Source organism: Dromaius novaehollandiae, chromosome 1, assembly GCF_036370855.1.
Source record: "Dromaius novaehollandiae isolate bDroNov1 chromosome 1, bDroNov1.hap1, whole genome shotgun sequence".
In the NCBI taxonomy this organism is placed as follows: Eukaryota; Metazoa; Chordata; class Aves; order Casuariiformes; family Dromaiidae; genus Dromaius; species Dromaius novaehollandiae.
This window is the reverse complement of record NC_088098.1, coordinates 5,810,439-5,831,136: the sequence shown is the minus strand read 5'-3', so window position 1 is coordinate 5,831,136 and position 20,698 is coordinate 5,810,439. Positions and strand designations below refer to the sequence as shown.

Below are 20,698 nucleotides of genomic sequence, written 5' to 3'. Positions count from 1 at the left end.
GCCTCAAACCTCCTCTTACTCTGTCACATACTTTGAGATTAAGCACTTCTGTTCCTCTTTCGGAATTAAATTGTCTCTCAGGAGGGGTTTAGTTTAGGAAGGTGACACAGGAGGAAGAACTTTCTCAAAGTTTGCTCCAAAATTCAGATCTCTGCTGTAGGACTTGAAGCATATCAAGGCACTTTCTACTTCAAACTTCAGGCACTTCTTTAGGCTTTTTCAGCAATCAATAACATAAGAAACATTCCCCAAATCTATATTTGAAAATATTTATTGAGAGACATCAAATTTGTCAGCATTTTTCAACCCAGAAAAATGCAAAGTAATTAAAATAGCTCCATCATGCACTGTGCTTCTGGAACCATTATTACAGTCAGTGGTAACTAAACTATGATTATATCTGTTGCACAGCTGCCAAGACTTCTAATCAGGAATGGACTGATCATCTTATCTTCAGATATGCTTTGCAGTGACTATTCCATCCCCAAATAAGAATTATGTCATTCATATCAAATCATATCACCCTGGGGGTCCTTCTATTTCATACCAGTTCACCTGAAAGGATGAACTCCTTTGAGATCAGAATTGAGACCACTGCAGTTTAATTAGTCCATCTACTTCTCAGCCTGGCGTATAATCAGTCAATGGTGCTGGCAGCATGTATTCTGATTCTGGAAAAATTGTAATACTCCAGAACAAAATATATGCTAACCACTAAAAATACATCTCATTTAAGCTTGGACTAAACAATTCTCGCTTATGTTTATGAAAGTATATTTGAGTTGTGTTTTAACTCCAAACAAATTTGACTAGCGAAACAGCTGCACAAATAACTTGTAAAGTGTTATTATTGCAGAGATGATTAAAAGCTGCTTTGTGACTTCATGTTATTGATGAAAAAGGCAAAGGCCCAGTTCACAAACTTCACAGAGCCAAACCAAATAATTAGCTTTAGACAGCACAAATGAAAATGTACCCGAGTGAAACATTTGTTTTTTCTGAAGACCTAAGGCCGTGGATTTGCACAGGTTCCCTTTTCCTAAGTAGTTTATCTTTCTTGCACAACTGCCAAAGAAAGCTAATTCACTGTTGTTTCCAAGGATAAATTAAGTCACTGTTTCTTTTTTTTTTTAATGGTGCTGTAGATATTAGAAGGTTGTCTAATACAAACTTAATTCAGTGTAAATGAGTTGCAAGTGTATGAGGTTTGGTACGGTATCGATAATTGTTGAACACCTGTTCATTAGGAATGCCTGGTACTTTAATGGACTCAAATGGTAACCAACTCTCCTCTCCAAATGAAAGACAGACCATGCAAATAAGGACCCTATCACTTCTACTTCCTCATTTTCAAGTGTCAGGACTGAACTTGCCTGTTTTACCTTCACCTCTCTTAGATCCTTAACCTGGCTGCAAGTCTCATGTGTGACAAGTAATTAATCTGAGTTTTGTAACTGAGATTCACTTTCTTCCTCCTCTGTCAGATTTAAAATGCCCTTCAAAGTATCTTGAAAGGTCAAGAATCTTATTCTATAAGAGCATAAAATTCTCTTATTTCTAGCAGAGTAAAATTTTAGGCCATTGTTGAAGCTGGAGGCCCATTTTCTTCTTGACTGTTCTTGACTTAACAGGAGTGGCTAACTTGACTGGAGAACAAGCTCTATTCCTAGTTTTTAAATTTTTATTTCAGTGACTGTGTCAAGCACGCAAGGGAAAACCTTTGCCATCTTCTGAGGAAGACAGTCACTCAACTGGCCAATTTCTAAAGCCATTCCAAAGATCCATATCACTAAATGCTGCCACGATGGCAAAGAGGCTATGAATTCACTGACGCTGGGAAAAGGTAGCTTTAGATTAGGTGTGCTGCTCCCACGCTTTCTAGTTAGAATTTCAAATTTCAGACATCTTATACCAACTTAAAATCAAGAGACCTCTTAACCTTCCCTGCCATAAGTCCTCTCCTTCATGCCTTACTTACCATTTCCCAGCCCCTTGCCTCTCCCATCTCTCAGCAAATCAAATATATAGATAGCAATAGAGAGCTGATAGGCTTCAAGTGGAAATAATGGCAAAACCCTCTTTGACTCACTTATTCAAATAGGCTTACTTAAATTTATCGATTGTGAATCAGTTTTACTGCTACAACTAGTCTACCATCTCATCTCACAAACTTTCCAGCTACTTTGAAGTGCATAATCATATGATCTCCAATTCAAATGGCATGAACCCTATGAAGGACATAGCTACAGAGAACTAAGTGTGGAGATCAGCCTGCAGTGAGGAATAGGCAGCACAAACAACATGCACTGACAACAGTTTGGACTTACTAAAGTGTAGCAACAACATCATTGCATCAACTTCCATGAATGAACACACTCCACCATGTAGCAGTGGATTTATTCTTTCTCATTTAGATGGAGCTGTGTATTGCACTTTGCAAGTATGTGCAGGTGTTAAAAATGTAACATGAAGATTATATTTAGCAGTTTTAGGCACACAGCTCTTCCTTTGTCAAACTATGGTATGTAAAAATATATGCAGTATTATCCATTGTTTCAAAACCGATGTCAGTCATTATATTACATTTGCCTTCAAAATAGCATCAACCTTTCATTTCAGACCTTATTTTCTTCAGGGTGACCCAAAAATGGCTAGAGTATTTTCAAGCACCTGTAACTGCAAATTGCAAGTAACTTCATCCTCAGAGAAACTTCTGAGAACACTATTTTTTTCTGAGGATGCACACACGACTTGGGGGCAGAAAAAGCAGTTCTCTGCAACACCATATCACCCATATGTCTTTAGGCTGAAAAAACAACAGCAGGTTGTGCAGTTTCTTTTGTCTATGCTATTTGGTAGCAGCTGTATGGAACATCACACATTTTTAAATCCTTACTCAGTTTTTACTCTGTAGATAAAATTCCATGCTTCGTAAGTAAAACATTTGAAACAAGAAATCTGGATTTGGCTCAGTAATTTTCTTGACAGCGCGGATAGATGCTGATAGATCTTTTTAGGAGTCTGACTAACTTTAATCAGACCTGCTATCTCAGACTGTGTCTGACACCAGGATTTGCTTCATTGAGCTACACTTGTTGTATATGAACGATACTGCTTTTAAATAGGTCACATTTCCCAATAATACTTTCACGTCAACATTTTCCTACCAGGTTCGAATGCATTTGCCAACTTCCTAATGAGATAATTGTTCCTAACAAACCAGATAAGGCTAAAAGATGAGAGACCTTGAGCTGCGGTGACATGAACAACTCTGTTGTAATAAAAGTGTCAAATAACATGGACTTGTGAGGCACATTAATATTGGTTCTGACAGGCTTAGCAGAGATGCGCAGTAACACAAGCTTTTCCTGAGGAAGGCAAGTTGACACTGCAAAGGACAGTTAACATCAGTCAGATTTACTTGCTTAGTTACCTTGTTAGCACTTTCAGTCCCGTCCATTTTTATGACTTAAAAGAACAGTTCATAGACAGAAACCTCCAACTGTGCTCCCTACCACTGCTGTCATCGAAAACTATCTGTAATTTTTATTCAAGTGTAATTGTATGCCAGTTGTATCCAGAGCCTGTGAGCAACACAGATTTTTATGCAAGTATCCCATAGCTGTACGTCCCACCCTTCCCCATCCTCCTTATTCAGACGCACATGCACAAACCCCACCTCTCATCCAGACTCAGAGCCAGATCCTCAGTTTAACCACTGGGACCTGTAATAATTTTATCAGCTGAGCAGCCAGCCCTGAGCACATAGCAAGAAGCTGTGGGGACTATTCCTGTAATAGACTCCAAGCATTGGAGCAGAGCCTTGACAAGCTGTATGGCTGGACTGTAATGCTGAGTGAGGTATAGAGATGAAGTCCTAACTATTAACAGCATGCGTCCTAGCCAAAGGTCTGATGAGAGCTGGAGCTGGTGCAAGAAAAAGGGCAGGTCCATGCATCTGGGAGCAGATGGGGAGGGAAAGAAGTGCATATGTGTGTTTGGGGAGAAGGGAAGAGGGAGGGACACTTCCTCCTCTCAGAAGCAGCACGCTCTCATACTGGCTCGGCTGCCATGAAACCACTGCCTGAGACAGCCTGTAAGACCTCTTAAGTGCTGATGGTCCTTCAATGCCCTTCCCACAATCCCCTGGAGGACAGGCAAATTTCCTCATAACTGCTTTGAAAATGTCTTCTGGTTTTTCCACTCAACCAAGACAGGTCCTGATGAATGGAGAAGCAGAACAGACACAGTAGATCAGGTGGGATCAGGTCTGTAAAACGACAACCAATTCAGCTGCTCCTCAAAGCGCAAATGCAACACTTGGCATCAGCGAAGGAGTAACAGCAGGAGGGAGCGACGGTGCAGGAAGAGAGGGGAAGGGCAGGAACCTCCGCGAGCAGATTTACCTGTCGGCGGATTAGACACTTCCTCTGCTGGCAGCAAATCTGCTGTACAAGGTTCCTGCTTGCTCCCACCACACGTAACTGCTTGTTCCTGTCCCCGCAGAGGGGTTCCCCGTCTGGCTTGGGCCAGATAAATTGTTTTCCACGCTCGAAGCCACACTTTGAACGAGGGAGGAGAACTCTTATAATGACAGTGGGAGTCATAATAATATTTGATGGTAGGAGTCATAATAATATTTCAGCTGTTTCTTCCAGCTACTGGCTCAACTCTCAAGGCAGAGCTAATACCTTACACTAAATTGCTATAGAATTGCAGTTCAGAGACGCAGTATTCCCCAGGTCAGGTAGTCATGATCTGGGTTAACTGTGTAGAATCGATGCTCTCTCACAGAACTGTGATATTTAAACGTAGAGAATGACTGTTTCTGAGAAACTTTGAACATTCAGGAAAAGATTTTTCTCCTTATATTGTTTTTCCAGTTTTCATTCCTAGATATGCAAATAGATGCATTTTATTTGATAAAAAGCAAGCAGGTATAGCAAGGTGATTCAGTTAGCTATTATGAAGGCAGGTTTTCCCAATAGCGGTGCACTAGTAATAGGAAAGGGCCACTTCCAGCAAGGAAAATAAAAACGATTCACATTATAATAGCTCAGACTATTGTAATGTCCACTCATGGCAAAGTGAAATATAATTATCAGTAATACTTTGTGATACTGACAGGACTTAAGTTCTTATAAAACCGCTGAAATCAGAGGTCACTGAATTTCTACATTAATTCTCTTCTGTGTTAGTTGTTTGTATTGGAGCTGTGCCCAGCAGCCTCAGTCAGATCCAGTCCCACGTGCAGATGTGTAGGTGGACCCAGCCTCTGCCTCACAGACTTCCTAGGCAACATTAAGACAGGAATGTACTAACTAGAAGGTACAGGGCAAAGGATATCAGAGATTTATGTCTGCACAGGTTAATGTGTCTTGCCCAATTACCTCTTGTCAATTATATTTATTATTATAATATACGCACAAGCTATTATTTAGTATTGTAAGCTTTTTTTAAAAAAATAATTTTTATTATTTACTTTTGTTTATGCTTTCAGGCACACCCATGGGTTTCATATAGACAGCTGTGGTGTTATATAATAAATTTAGCCAGAAACATTTTATAAAGGGATCCAGATTGCATGGATGATGCAGAGGGAGGCGTAAAGTTTTCCCAAAGCTGCCAGCTAAGCTGAGCATAAAACTTTGGTGTCTTCAGGAACAGTAAAATACTGTAACCACTTAGCCAACAAACTCCTATGGTACAACACAACACACACCTCTTGTCTGAGAAATGTGTCTCTATTGGGAACAGCAGAGATGGAGAGGAAGGAAAGGGAAATGTGACTCAAGGACCAGTGCTGCAAATACAGGTGTCAACAGCTAGACACTCACTGACGCCAAGAGGAGCACGCCCTCAAAGCAGCGCATAGAAACACAGCAAAGTTGGGATTTTCAAAACTACATAGCACTGGTTTTGTCTTACAGCTGCCTTTAGTAAAGGCGTATGCAGACAAATGTTTCTGAAAATATCCCCTTTGAAGCTGATGCCCTTGATCATGCATCTTCCCCACATTCTTCTTTTAGGGGAGCAAGTCTTTGGTGCTGCCTTGTCCTTCTTTTTACAAGGGACCAATCATTCCTCCAGAAGTCCTATTCTTTTGTTTTTCTCTCATCTTCTGGGATTTAATCAAGTGAACAGTCAGCAGAATACTATGGTATTTTGCAAACACAATTCTTTTTCTTTTTTTTTTTATCCAATCGAGGCCCTTTTGTGATCATGAAGAAAGAAAACTGTTGTGAGCTATAGGCTGTTTACACTGTTAAGAGGTTGATACGGGTCAGTTCTCTAAGGTTATTCTTAGTTCAACTGCTGTGTAAACTGTTGATGTCACTGACTGGAGGTTGCTCTCATGGACATTATGTATATATGATAATTATATGACAGAAAATGCAACATATAGTTGGATCTGACCTCCAAGTTCACTAGCTAAAAAAAGGAAAAAAAATGTCTTTGTAAGAAATTTGCTGGTTTTCTAGATACTAAAAAGTCCTAAAACCCCTCAAGTTTATACTTAGTCTACACTATATAGTATACAAGAATCTTTCTAGGCAGGGACAGGAGTGCTCATCCATCTTCACCTAGGGTATATTTTAAGTCTCAGTGTTCACTGCCTGCAAAAAACCTTTTTGAGACAACAGTTAGGGCAAAATCTACTTCACTACTAGCCAACAATCTGAACACAAGATCTTTTAAACTCTCACATAGGGATTTCAAGTTACTTAACAAAGGAATCTGAGGCACAGTTTTGTTTTGTTTTGTTTTGTTTTTCCTGAGAAATCAATAATCACCCAAAATGAATAAAACAACAAATAAAATGAGGGTTTACATAAAAAAGCACTCCCTCTCTCAGCAGATTTCCCTTAATCTTCATGGGCATTCAGAATTGTAGCTGCTGATATTACCACAGAGGCATGTTTTTTACTGATTTTTCTTCCTCTTCCTGTACAGCCAGCACAGCTGCAGAAATGTGAGCTGATTTCTAGGCTTTTTTGTACATCACTGGTTTACCGTGTTCCAGCCATTCATACTTGTGCAATCCCCCTTCATGGTACTGGGATTTCACAGACAGTTTAAATGAGGCTCATAAAGCTACACAATTGTAACTATATTTTACGTGTGTAATTAAATGATGCAAGCCGTGGAAATAAGCCAGATTTACCGAAACAGAACAAACTGACTGCTCTGACACAAGAGTTAAACATCTCTTCACTCATAAACCGAACATGCTTAAAGCAAAAATAATTTAGAGAACAGGATGCTTGGCATTGCAATGTATTATGTTCAAAGGCTCATTTTTAGAACATTAAGGAAATGTACTAACCCAGTAAAATTTTCAGAAGAATTTCTGGCACCATAATGTTATCCTCTGTTTTCTTTTCAACTGTGTCATAAGAATGGATCACTCTTAGAGGGATGTATGCAAAACACTGCACTAAACATTATTATCAAACATGGCTAATTTCCGTGTGGGCCTGATGAGTTAACATCATTATCCTTCAACAGAGGAGAAAGAACTGTGTGTCTTTAGTTCACATATAAAAAAAAGTGAGAAGGAATGGAAGTCTGATCCTGCTGCAATCTACTTTGGTGGCAAATCTCTTGCCATGAGCGTAGAGGGAAAAAGACTGCATTTTAATTCATTTAATGTGATAAAGAAAAAGTCCCCAGCCCAGGAAGCAGGTGCATGCTTACATGATATAAATGTATCCTTAGAGTGTACAGACTACTTCTAAGGCATCCATGAAAAGTAACCAAATTAAGCCAGTAGACTTAAATTTGCTGTTGGGCCTCTGCATCTACACTGGAAAATTTTTAGGTCTAGTTAGTTTTTGTGAATCTCCCTAGAAACACACACACACAAATCCATACAAAGGTACATGTCAATAAGTTGGCAAAGTCCATTACGCAAAAGATAGACAGAAAAAAGACTGTCTACGCAATATGAACTCTACATTTTTATAACTATAATACAGTAATAGTATACAGATTTGCCACTGTCCGGAACAGAACTGACACTGTCCTCTGAATGACAGTAGTGAGTGAGATGGGTATTCAAAAACCCTTCTGCATTTGTTGTCGAGGCTGAAATGAGGGCACTAAATGAGGTAGTAGACAGCAAAAACAAAAGGATGTACTGCTTAGGGAAGCTGAAAGTCGCTTCTGTGCTTGAGTTCTTCTGTGATCTGGAGGACAGTCATAAGGTATCTCCAGCCACAGCAGAACTAATGACAAACACACATTATTTGCTCAGAGACTGTGTGTAGTATAATACAAACACTACTCAAATACTACTCAAAAATCAGACCCTAGGTTCCTAAAGATGGTCATTTTCTACTAGCAGACAGTTTGTTTACCTTTCCTAATTTTATAGCTATAACAAAATAAAGATACCTCGTAATCTTGCAAAGGTATCTAGAAGATGGATTGACTAAGATCTATGTGGTGAGAGCACACTAGAAGCCTCAAGAGAGCAATGCTAATTTCTGTGGGAGGAATGACATGCACCACCATCTAAAAGCTAAAGATTGAATGGAGAAGATAAAAAGAAACTTCGAATTTTTCAATTAGTGAATGAGGTAAATGTGGGAATATAGGTATGTAATTAAAAAAAATAGCGTATTATATCAACACAGGGAAAGTATATATATTCTTGACTTTGCAGCTCCAACACAGATATTTAAATTGAGTGTGTGTTTGTAGGTTTGAGGGGGGAAAATCTTTTAAACACACATTTTTAGAACTGGGGCAAAGAATAAAGGATATCCATCATCTGGCATCATGTTGATACCCACATGATTCACTGGAATATCTGGAATCTTAATGTTTCTGGCACAGATTTCTGCTACTTAAGCTACCTTGCAGAAGGTGAAAACCTGTAACTGCCTTGCAGATGAGCTCTGAAATTTTAATTGCTATCTGAAAGCAGAGGGCTGGTGAGGCACTAAGGCTTATTAAAGCTCTAAAGGGAGTTCACTCTTACGGTTATAGACACTTCTTTCAATCACCCCACCCTGCTCCTTCCTCCTCTTCCTCCATCCACTGCTGACTTGTCTCTTTTTCAATTTTCTCCTTCTCCATGCTCTTTTACAACCCTTCCCTCTTCTTCTTCCTCTCTTCCTGTCCCCTGTGCTTCCTCATCCTCCTCATTTGTCACTGGGCATGCTCCTTCTTCTCCTTACTGCCAGGGTGTGGGAAGAAACGGGTTTCTTGTTCTCCACTGTGGTGCCCTGTGCTGCAGCTGTGAAATGAAGCAACAGAGGGGAAAGTCCTGCTTGGTTCCAGCAGTCCTGCCCTAGCAAATGCGCTGCAATTCTGGGAAGAGGGAGCTATTCTACCCTATAAACACATTGCAATTGGAAAGGGATGAAGCCGTTTCCCTTGAAAGACAACATCTTTCGCAGCCAGATGAACAGGCATGTGTGATCAGGTTTTCAGAGCCTCCTGATGCAGCCAAGTTTAGTCTCTTTTCCAAAGAAATGGAAAAAGGCCTCGTATTAACCTCCTCATGATATTTCAGATCTTAACTCCAAAGAATGGAGATGCCAGGACTTGTCGATCACATGACTTTAAGGATTTTATAAGTTTTGGCAAGACGGTTCATTTCTCCTACCTCTTATTCTCAGGGGTTGTTTCAGCTGAAATGCTTGAAAAAAAATACAAGCTTAATTCTGACATCTATATTAATAGTCAGGACATCTGACTTGGTTATAAACAGCAAAAACATGATTAATTATGACAGGCACTACCTGTACCATATACAGTGCAAACTCCATCGAGGAAGAACTTCAGAACTTCTTTCAAAACAGAGACATCTGGATGCAGAGTGGTCATTTGACAAACATTACAGACAAGTCAATATCATCCACTGTCTAATCAAACCTCAACTTGGTTGTTTTTGAAGTAGAAGTCCACAATATTGACCACTTCAAACAATGGTTTAGGAAGACACACTGTTTCTGGAAACTGAACTCAGTATTTTCAAAAAAGAAAAAAAAAATCAATCCATTTTAACTCTCTGGGTGAGAAAGTGTGGGTTTCCTTCAGAATTCATATCAGCTCTGTGTTTTTCTTTCTTCCTTATCTCCTTCTCTTCTATCCATACATTATTCAGAGACATAGTAGCAAGTGAATATAGCAGACAAGGTTTTTTAGAACACTTTTTCCCTCATTTCTATTTTAATGCATCTGGAAATGTGAAAACAATGCAGTTACTTTTTTCTTGTTCCCTACAGGAAAAGAAAAGTAACCCCCCCAAAAAAAAACAGAAAGAGGAAACACAATAACATCTGATAATTCTTTCTCTCTCTTGGCTTTTTAGTCACATCACAGCTCTCCAAATTAAGATTTATGTGCCAGTTTCTATCTGTTGTTGCTTTTTTTTCCTCCTACAGGGATATAGGTGGAAAAGTTTGGATAGGAAACTAGAACCCTCAAGCCAAACCAAAAGGTTTATAAAGCTCCTAATAAAAGTTTGGGTTATGGCCTAAATATCAATCATCCACTCATTGTCTTTTTAAATGAGCTCAGGCATTTTCCCAACCACTCCCAGCAGGTCTCTGCCACTATTTTAAACTAAGATTTCAGGTTTTTTTTTCCCTGTGTTGACCTCAATAATTTTTATCTCTTCTTCTCTTCTACCTGTCAAATTTATCCATTAGGGTTTTGCCAAAGGCTATCTGCCTTTGAAGTACAGAGGAATTCACTGATCATGAATGTCAAATACACAATAAATGCCATCGCCATATAGTATATGCTGCTATTGGGAATTATCTCAAAAGACCTAGCTGTGAAATATCTGGCTATGTATTTCAGGGGTTTTACTGCTAACGTTCATAACTCAAGTCAGGTCTTTCAGTTTCCGTGCTCATTGGCTTAAGTGAGTGTAACTGTTTCCTGAAATTATAAAAATGTTGTTGAGATCTCTTGATCTCACTTCCTCTCTCTCACACACAGACCCACTGAAACGCATGTACACGCCACACGCAGTGGTGCACAAAACCAGCAAAGCAGAAACTTGTAAATAAATATGATTTCATTGTGCTTACTCAATGAATTCCTGTGTGTGTTATAGCTCATGATAAACATATCATAATCATCGGTGAAGGCTTTACAGCCTCCTGTCCTGTCAGACCATCTTGAGCTTAATTCTACCATGCACAGGAAGAGCTGTGTTTGAAAACCTGACAGCAGAATTAGCTCCCATAAGGGCAGGGTGCTGACATAGTTGAAAAATAACCAACCGGAGAGCATTTGCTTTGGCTAAAGAAGACAATATCAAAGTAATATATTTTCATGTCTTGTAAAAACTGTGGAAGTGTACTGCACATTCAAAGCAACAAGAAATCCACACTTCCTATAAGAAGAAGAATTAAATATATATATATACACACACACACACATATATATGCATTTAAAACCCCTCAGCATGCGACATTTTCAACAGGAAGTAGACTTAAGGTTAAGGAATTCCTCAAAAAAATAAGGGTTTGTGATCCAAAGAGGTAAGAAGAAAGAAAACAACATTTTGAGAGTGTCACATACCAATTTACTGTTAGAGGAAAAAAAGATTATGAAAAATAGGCGCCTAAACATCAACATCTTTTGGAATGTTTGGGATATTTTATCTCAAGTTCTGCTCTAGAAGGTTGTGGGCATCACCCTGGTCCCATGTCATCCCAACCAGCCACGTGGGAGTGTCCACAGTGTACCTTATGGTGTTTCAAGGAGCACTAGAAGACTATGTTTAGGCAGTGAATCCCACCTAATTTATGCATAGCATTTTTTTTTTCCTTTGGGAGCAAACAAACAAAAAACCAAAAAGCTATATTTCATAAATATGTTCCCCTCCCCTCAGAAAAGAGATTTTAATACTGTCCCAGGGCAGGATTCATACATCCTTAAGGCTTCTGCTGTATGTTTCTGGGAACTGTAGTGACAACCACGTTTCATTTTCCTGCTTAATAACAGAAATGAACTGCTGGCAAAATCACATCAAAACAAAAGTGGCAGAATCAGAAAAACTGCTGAAAAGTTTACCTTTATAGGAAAGCTTAAGTCTTGGGATATTTTGTTTTGACGTTCCAGTGACTGGAAGGAACAGCATTGCTAAAGATAACAAGCTGCAGGCATGTGGTACTTGGGAAGCTCTCATTCTGCTCTCTTCTTCTGTATCTTTTCTTGAACTATGTTGAAAAATCTCCCCGCTTTTCAAACAATCCAAATTTAACCTGAAAGCAAAAACAAAACATCTGTAGATCTTTTGCATCATCATATAAATAATGTTTCTGAAAGCAAGCCAGACCTATCTTTGAGGAGCAGCTTAAACAGTTAACACATTTGCTACAAAGGACTTTTTTCTCTAGTAGAAACCAAAACATTGTAAATCTATTTCTTTAATACTAAATTTATACACTTTGAGGTTGGAAGAATATGTAAGCTTTTCAAAGAATAATGTCTAGCATAGCTAACTTTTAATCAAAAATTAAATTAGTACAATATTCATAAAAAGAACATTTGCCATTCATCTCATTAGTTCATACTGATCTGCTGAATATCTTAATGTTTTATAACTCTCTCTTTATCTCAGTACAACAGCTATTGTATGTTTATGCTAGGACTAGAATAGACTGTAATACCTCAGATACCATGGGCATACAAGCCGAGTTAACAGTGAGTACATACCCATCGCAAACATTCATACATAAACTAAAAAAAATTGGATATGACAAGCAGTTGTGTTTAGTTTTAACAGAAAAAAAAATCAATGCACAGTTGATGGATTTAAAAGTACTTTTCAATATGATGTTTTCTGTAGAATAACTGTGAGGCATAGTTGCCTCAGTTCAGGCACCGTAATGTCCTATAAACTTTAATAAGTGGTTCATGCTGAGGTCAATAGGCTGATATGGGATTATGTTAACAGAGTGAACAACTAAGCCAGCTTTGCAACACTTTTCACTTAATAACAGTCATTCATATTCCATAAATCTCAAACTGTTTTACAAAAGAAAGTAATTATCACTGTTCTTATTTTACCTATGCAAAAATGGATTCACAAAACTGCAGTGAACCTACTTCCTCAAGGTCACAGAGCCACCCTGGTAGCTGAACAGAAAACAGCGACAGTTCTCCTGATGTCCTATTCTATAGGAATATATACTCTGATGTCCTATATCCGATTGCCTGGGAACCTCTTTATCCAATAACTCAACTTTTGCATATGTATTTGCATTTGCATGCTGAGTTTTGAAGGCAGAATTTGATGGTTAATAAATCACAGAGGCCAGAGCACGAAAATGCCTGTGAGACCAGATCTGTCCCCCTTCAAGTGCACCATACCAGAGGTCAAACAAGATAGTGAAATGACAAATGTCAGTGTTCGAGTAATGCTGTAAATCAGTGAGTAAGCAAATGTTATGGTTAGTAGCTAGAGCTGGAAGATTAATGGCTTGTGACTTTTCATGAACAGCATTTCAGATTATTTTCTGAACAGCACTGAAACCACCCGCTTGACAGAGTAATGCTAGCACCCTCGTCGGCTAGCACTGCACAAGCATCAAGGGGAAGGTTTTTTGCTCGCCTAACAGAGGTGCAGCACAGGCCATGGTCCCCGTCTGCAAGGCCCTTTCAGACCTGGGCCACTCCGTGTGTCTTGCACTAAACCTCCTGATGTAGATAGTGCATCAAGTCCTCCAGCACTTCTGCCAATAGTAAAAGACAAGGGAGTTCATAAAAAGGGTGTGATGGAGACAGAGAGAGGGAAAGGTTTTGTACGAATGCCTGGAGCATCCTTTCTACCGCAGAACATTGAGCTTCTTTCTTCTCAGGCCCTTCCTCAACACTCACATTCAATGTCTGAATGTACTCCTTTTGGCCAAGTGCCATTACATATTCATGAGATGACATGAAAAGAAAACAAAATAAACATCAAATGCCTCTGGTTTGCTCTTCTTCCCCTTCTCTTTACTAGAGTGTAGGATCCTGAGAGGAAGCCCTTACTTATTCCATATCAGTACATCTATTTGTGGCTGGAACACAAACAGCTGGTGCTGACTTTTATTATTGCAGGGTTATATCACATTAAAGAACTCTTTCTGGAGGGAAGAAGGGGGAAAGAAAAGGGGGAGGGAGGGAAGGGCTACGTAAAGACAAGAGACACCAGCCTTGTTCATCTTCAGTGGGAAGATAGAGACAAGGCCCACTTCAAAAAGAAGCAGTTAACAAGGAGCCAGTCTCGCTGCAAACATGCCGAGCAGTCATGGCTTGAGGGTCTGGGTCTCAGCCAGTAGGGATCTCACCAGAGGATTTGAATTCATTTTCTTTAGGCAAAGTACAGTGAAGAATCAGGACTAAAGTTGCCACTGATGGAATAAAGCAGTTGCCTCAACACACTGTCATTTGCTTATTCATAGACTGAGGACCAGCACTGAATTTGGCCTTTTGGCTGTGAAGAACCTGACATTCTCATGTAGGAGCTTTTTGCTAACGGAAACCTTCCTTTCCCCCCCCTCCCCTTTTCTCTTCTATCTGAATAATGCCTGTGAAAAACCATTTACTTTAGTGCCTGACACAAGGCATTTAGTTTACACTGGAGGCAGCTGCTCTGTGAGCTTGAGCCAACCCTGTCTTGTCCTAGATTCATTGTAGGCTGGATTGTCACATATATTTTTAGTTTGTGATGATCTTCTAATATGACTCCAGCTTCCACATAGAGTCCTTCCAACAATCTAATGACTTGCTCAGGTTAATGAACTTCAGACCAACTAACCAGCCATTAATCTTCAGGAAATACCCTTCCTCTCTGTAACATATGCAGTGCCAATCAGTGTCCTATGCTTACAAGAGCTGTAGTCACACAGATCAGAAGCAATCAGGCCCACGAACAGAAATAAAATATGAAATCTAAAAGCAAATCCAACTGCCTCCATTATTTTATCCCTCCAAAGGTCAGAAGAGTTTTGTCAGAGATGGAAAAGTTGTTGTTTCATTGAGTTCTTTGACACTTCTGCTAAGCACCCCACATGCTCCAAAAGTTCCTCATGATGAACAGACCCAAAGTAAAGGAGGAAGAAGAATTTGAAAATAAAAATGCTGCGGCTAAAGCTGCTTTCTCACCTTACCTTCACTTTCAGCTAGGATATATCTGCTCCCTGTTATCACCTGTGAGACTGCTGGAGGAAGGAAGCATTGCATACCACTAGCTGAAACACAGGGGTATTTGCACCAGAATAAAGAGAGCCATTCGCCTGCTCCCTGCTTGGGTGGGAAGCGTGTTGTGGAAGAGGGGCTGATGCACCTGGCTCAGTCCCAGCAGAACCTCCTGTGGGTGCTCGTAAATGTGTAATGGGCTGTAGGTTAAAACTGCCAAAAGACCAAACTGGAGACCGCTGGTATTCTGCCATCCTGCCAGCGAGAGCCAGCTGGAGGTACCTGGCCCATGTGCCATGTCACGTCCATGAAACGAGGTGTCACCTTCCTGCAATAGGTCAGATTTAGTGGAGCCCATAAAACAGATTACTCTGAAGCTACTGTCTGGAACAGGAAAACCTGGAGCCAATTTACTAAACATAATTTATTCCAGGCCCTTTGTTGCGATAAACAGAGCTCTTCAGCCTTCTCAAACACGCAGCCAATAGGGAGCTCTGTGCTTATGTGAATTTTCTCAGATTGTTCAACTAAACCCTATTGAAATGCAAAATCTAGCATTCACAGATACTGTGTAGCTTTCTGACTTGCCCTGGCGTCAAGAAGTCCAGAAGTTAAAGGACTCTGACCCACCCACAAAAACACACTTTTTTTAACCTTAGCTCATATTATAGGTGTGATAATAATGTTGTACTTATAAGTAGGCTAAGTTACCTAGACCATTTAGTTGCAAGACCATTTAGTTGCAAGATGTAAAATAGTTGGGGTTTTCTTTCAGCTCCTCAGCTATCCCCTTCTGAGACTGTGAGATTTTATTTTATTCTCCCATAGAGTTAGTAGAGAATAAATGAAGATATCCTTTGCTGACATTAACCAAATAACATGAGTGGACTGATATACAAACCCATTGCTTGAATTGATTTAACCCTAATTAGTCCCAGAAAGAAATAAATAGTACTCCACTTACAATCGAAATATGTATTGAAATGTATATGCCTGTCTACTCACTACTATATACATATATAAATATATATATATATATATATATTTGATTTATTTTCTTGTCGATGTATCACTTCTAAGTGGTCATACCTGTTTCCAAGAGGAATATTTCTGTGGCTGTCTGCTTTGTACTTCATGACAGTACCATGAACTGGATATTGAACATTCTGCCTTAGCAAGAGGAAAAACTACAAACATACATGAGTCAGATTAATGTCATCAAATAAAATAGACTAAAAGTAAAATTTAGTCTCCAGGTTCACTTAACATCCTCAACTTACTTTTTAAATTACAAAGATGACATTGATCCAGACCACAATGAAACTGTGTTCTTGTACTGCTTAGATAGACGGTCCGTTGATATACTATTTGGCAGAGAAGGCTTTTCTCTTCATTGTGAAATCTCAGTTTAAAGCTAACTCCATCCAAGAACTGGTAAACAGTATTATTCATAGCTATTTTCCCATTTATTAAGTAGCTTTTGTGCAGTTTATAGTGCAGCAAAGAAATACTTCTCCTTTTTACAAAAAAACCTCAGCTCAGTATCACGTCACTTCCCACCACTAGCAGAAATAACTGAACAAAAATACAACGATACAATCCAAAAATGAAGTGAGTCTACAGTGGGTGATTAAGGGTTGTTTTTTTCTGTGTGTGTGTGTGTGTGTGTGTGTGTGTGTGTGTGTTTTAATCATTGTTATTAGTAAATCTGGTTTAGATAGGTTTTTGCCATAAAACATATATTAATACTGTTAAATACTCTAATGAATAGCAGTGATTCATATGATGCATACTCCAGCTTATAATGAGTTTTTACAAAGCACAGTCTTTACCTTTATTAAGCTCCTCACAGGATTTATACCCTATCCATTCAATACCAGTGGCTGGAAGTCTAGACAGGTCTCTGCTCTGATTCCAATGTGAGAAGAGCCAAACAGAGCAAAGAAAAATGAAGGGACTGGGAGACAAAGTAAGACAACTGAGGGAGCAAAGAGTTGCCAACAATCCTATTTTCATCAGAGAGAATCAGCTGATAATAAATAAAGTTCTCCAATGGGTGGAAAATATTTTTGAGGATTAGACTGGATTTTCAGTTCATTAGGACAAAGATAAACTGAAGCTAAAGTAAAAAAATGGAGACAAAGGAAGTGAAACAAAATAGAGGAAGGAGGAAGAAATGATTTTTTTTGGTGTACTTTTTTACAGTTTTCTGCGTCTTTTTAAATATAGGGCTCAGTGAAGGTAGTCTACTGATGGAAACACTTATAAAAGGCACATAGCCTGTTAGGAGATAAACACTGGTAAAAATGGATTTCCTCTATAGAGTATTTCCTCTATAAAGTCTGTATCACACTGCTGTGAAGAGCTTTGCTGCACATAAACTTTAATATATATTTAAAATTATACATATAGGAAATGAGCAATTGATCCTTAAAAGGCACCAGGATTTTTTTTGGGTCCCTAATGTCAATGAGGTCAGGATTTCATCCAAAGATTTTGGCTAGAAATAGAAATAATACTTTCAGAATATGATATATAGATAGACAGCCCTGCGCGCGCACACACACACACATGTATCATTATGTATCATTAAAAAGAGTGCTTCTGGGAAGCTTTATGTATAGCATTATGCCTTCTGGACATATAACTCATTAATCCAAGACTGAGGATAAAACAAAGGCTACTCTTTTGCAAAGAGTGGAAAGGCAGATGAATGGACAGTGTGAACTAGCCAGATGTGCAACTGATGTCATCCACACATAAATATCTACACGCCTTTCGCTTTAATGTTGGATGCATATGCGTTTCATATGGATTTTTTTTTCTTGTGTGTGTTTGTGTGTGTGTGTGTGTGTGTGTGTATGTGTGTTTAAGGAACTGTGACTTCTGCTATTACATTTTAAATAACAGCTTCCCATAGCCTTTCTATTTAGAACAACAAGAAAACACACTATATTTCTGATTTAAAAAACAAACAGACAAAAAATGCAAGAAAAAGAGGAAAGCAGTGTACAGCACAGTTTAGGAACACACGTAAGAATCTAATTGAGCCAAACCTCAGCATTACATTATTTTTGGTATGGCACGACCCGGCAGACCAAAAAAACCTCTAAAGCTATGAAAAGTGTTTCTAAATTTGGGTTTGTAGCTTTTCTTTTTTAATCCAAAAGAAAAGGAAAAGACAGTAGGAACAAAATTCCTTGAGACTTTAATGAAAAGGTAGACCAGATGAAATCCACTTCCTGGCGAGTGCTGTGACGTTTAAAGGTTTCCCAACAGTGCCAGAGAATTTTCCTCTAAAATGTCAGTCACCACCTACAGCACTTGGAGTCACTTGGCTCAGCTCTGAAAGAGCAGAGAGGGAGAGAAAGCATGCAGGAGCTTGGCTTTGGCCTTTACTGAGAAAATAACAAAAAAACAGAAAAGTGTCATGGTGGCAGTCAGGAAAAAGAAATGTGCATTTTGGGGAGACCTACCTAAGCACTAACAGACCATATTTGTCCTGCTAAAACCTGAATTAACCCCAGGCAGCAACATCAAGCCAGCTAAACCACTGACCCTGCAACTACCATTATTTTGCTGGAAGAAACATATGTCTACAACAGCCAACCCAAAGGAAGGATTACAGTCCTCTTTTTCACCTCCAGGAATCTTTGCCAGTGTTTTGCTATGGAAAAACCATACTCTGAGCCTCCTTTCATAGGAGGCCTTCCAACATCTGCAAGGGTGGAACAGGAGTCCTCCAGCAGTGACAGTTTTATTATCGGTGGTCTGGGCTGGCTGCTGTCTCTGGGATCACCAATAACTACTGGCAAGGGGTTATTTTACAGATGAGTTGCTTTCAGGAGACGTGTCCTGTCAGGTATTTTGCATGCTTGTGAAAAGCCTAGCTTGACAGGAAGACAGTGTAACAGCCTGGTGAAATTTGTGATGAATCATCTGAATGGCCAGGCCACAGACAAGGTGGAAGCTTGCTGCTGCTGCCACCACCATCAGATACAGGAGCCAGGAGAGAGCTTCAAGGCATGAAACAACCGATTTTCTGAAGATGAAAGAATTAAGTTTTATATTAGCAGTAAGTTAAAAATAGTTAGTCTACAAGATTGCTGTTAGCAGGGGAAAACTGGAAGTGAAAAACATATCTGAAGGTCTGAATAACACCGCAAACATAAGTATTTTTTTTTAATATTATTATTTCCATTAACTCTGTGTCAGTCATGTTTACACTGACATTATTCTAGACTACTTACTTCTAGAGAGTGCACAGCAATAAGGTGAATAACAGTCCATACTCCAAAAGTGTAGTCTGTAGGTATGTCTATATGGCTATGTCTATAAATGCAAATAGGTAGGGTTCTTCTGTCCTTGATTCAAGTAATCCAGACCTAAGCCAACACCAACTTTTATTTGGCTCCATTAATTAGTATACTATACCACAATGTACTCCACACTTCAGCTATATGTGCGTTACAGGCACCATCAGCCAGCCAACTCTGAGCACAGGCAGAAACAGCTTGGTTCTGCCTGCAGCCACCCAGCCCTTCCACACAGTTGTATCCCAATGGAACCTATAAACAAGTAAATAAATAAGTAAATAAACTGAAATATAGAATGGTGGGAAAAAAAGACTTAAACTTATATACATCTATAATGTATACTTTATATATACATATAAATAATATATGTATATATAATGTATAAATATATATAAAAGTATAAATAATACGTAATATATATTATAAATGTATATGTACATTTATTTCAGTTCACAGCAAATGTTTGATTGTGCTAAAAATTGTAGCTAAATTTATTTGACGTAGACACAAATTTATTGCCAACTAATATATTGTTGGAATTTTACTTAAATACTTGCAGGCACTCAGAGATTTCTCAGTTGTATTTAAAAGCTGCCTACGGGACTCTTAGAGAAAACTAGATCGTTACAAATATAGAGGATAGGCAACTGCATGTTTCAGTTTGCCTCCTAATGCAATTAATCATTTTTAAAATCATTTCTATTGCACTAATCCTGATAAGATGCTTCATTATCTGCCAGTATTATCTAGTTCATTATCAGCAGCATAAATCTCTGATCTGATAGTTTTCAAAAGCATTCAGTTTATTACTGGGCCTACATTGAGGATAATATAGTTTAGTGATGGTTACAGAAATGTTAATTTCATATGACATCTGGTCTTTGATCAAATACGTTTGCTGTGTACCAAACTGCATATTTTCACATAATTCCTTCCATCACTATATGGCCTCATTATTTGATGCACTGTCAGTGAACTCTGTACAGAATAATTTGAAGGGCTTTAATACTTAAACTGCAGTACAGGGAGAGACATGCTGGAAGGATCTTAATTTACATTTCCAAGAGACTTTGGTTTAATAATTCATGATCATATATTTAAACTCTTTTGGAGGAGCTTTTTATACCAGTTGTCCAGCTAAATTTTGGATTGACTTTTTGTGCAGCCAATTTGTAAAATGATATTTGAAGAGATTTATGAAAGAGTACGTTGCAGTGGAGTGGTTTGTA

At 38.8% G+C, this 20,698-nt stretch overlaps 1 protein-coding gene across 1 annotated transcript in view; it reads right to left on the bottom strand.

Moving 5' to 3' along the window:
- SEMA3D (semaphorin 3D) overlaps positions 1 to 20,698 on the bottom strand; it is a 148,837-nt gene that overhangs the window by 90,192 nt on the left and 37,947 nt on the right. The window contains exon 2 of the mRNA XM_064504907.1: positions 12,043 to 12,233. Coding sequence (XP_064360977.1) covers positions 12,043 to 12,157 — 115 coding nt within the window. The 5' untranslated portion in view covers positions 12,158 to 12,233. The remainder of the gene's footprint in view (positions 1 to 12,042; positions 12,234 to 20,698) is intronic.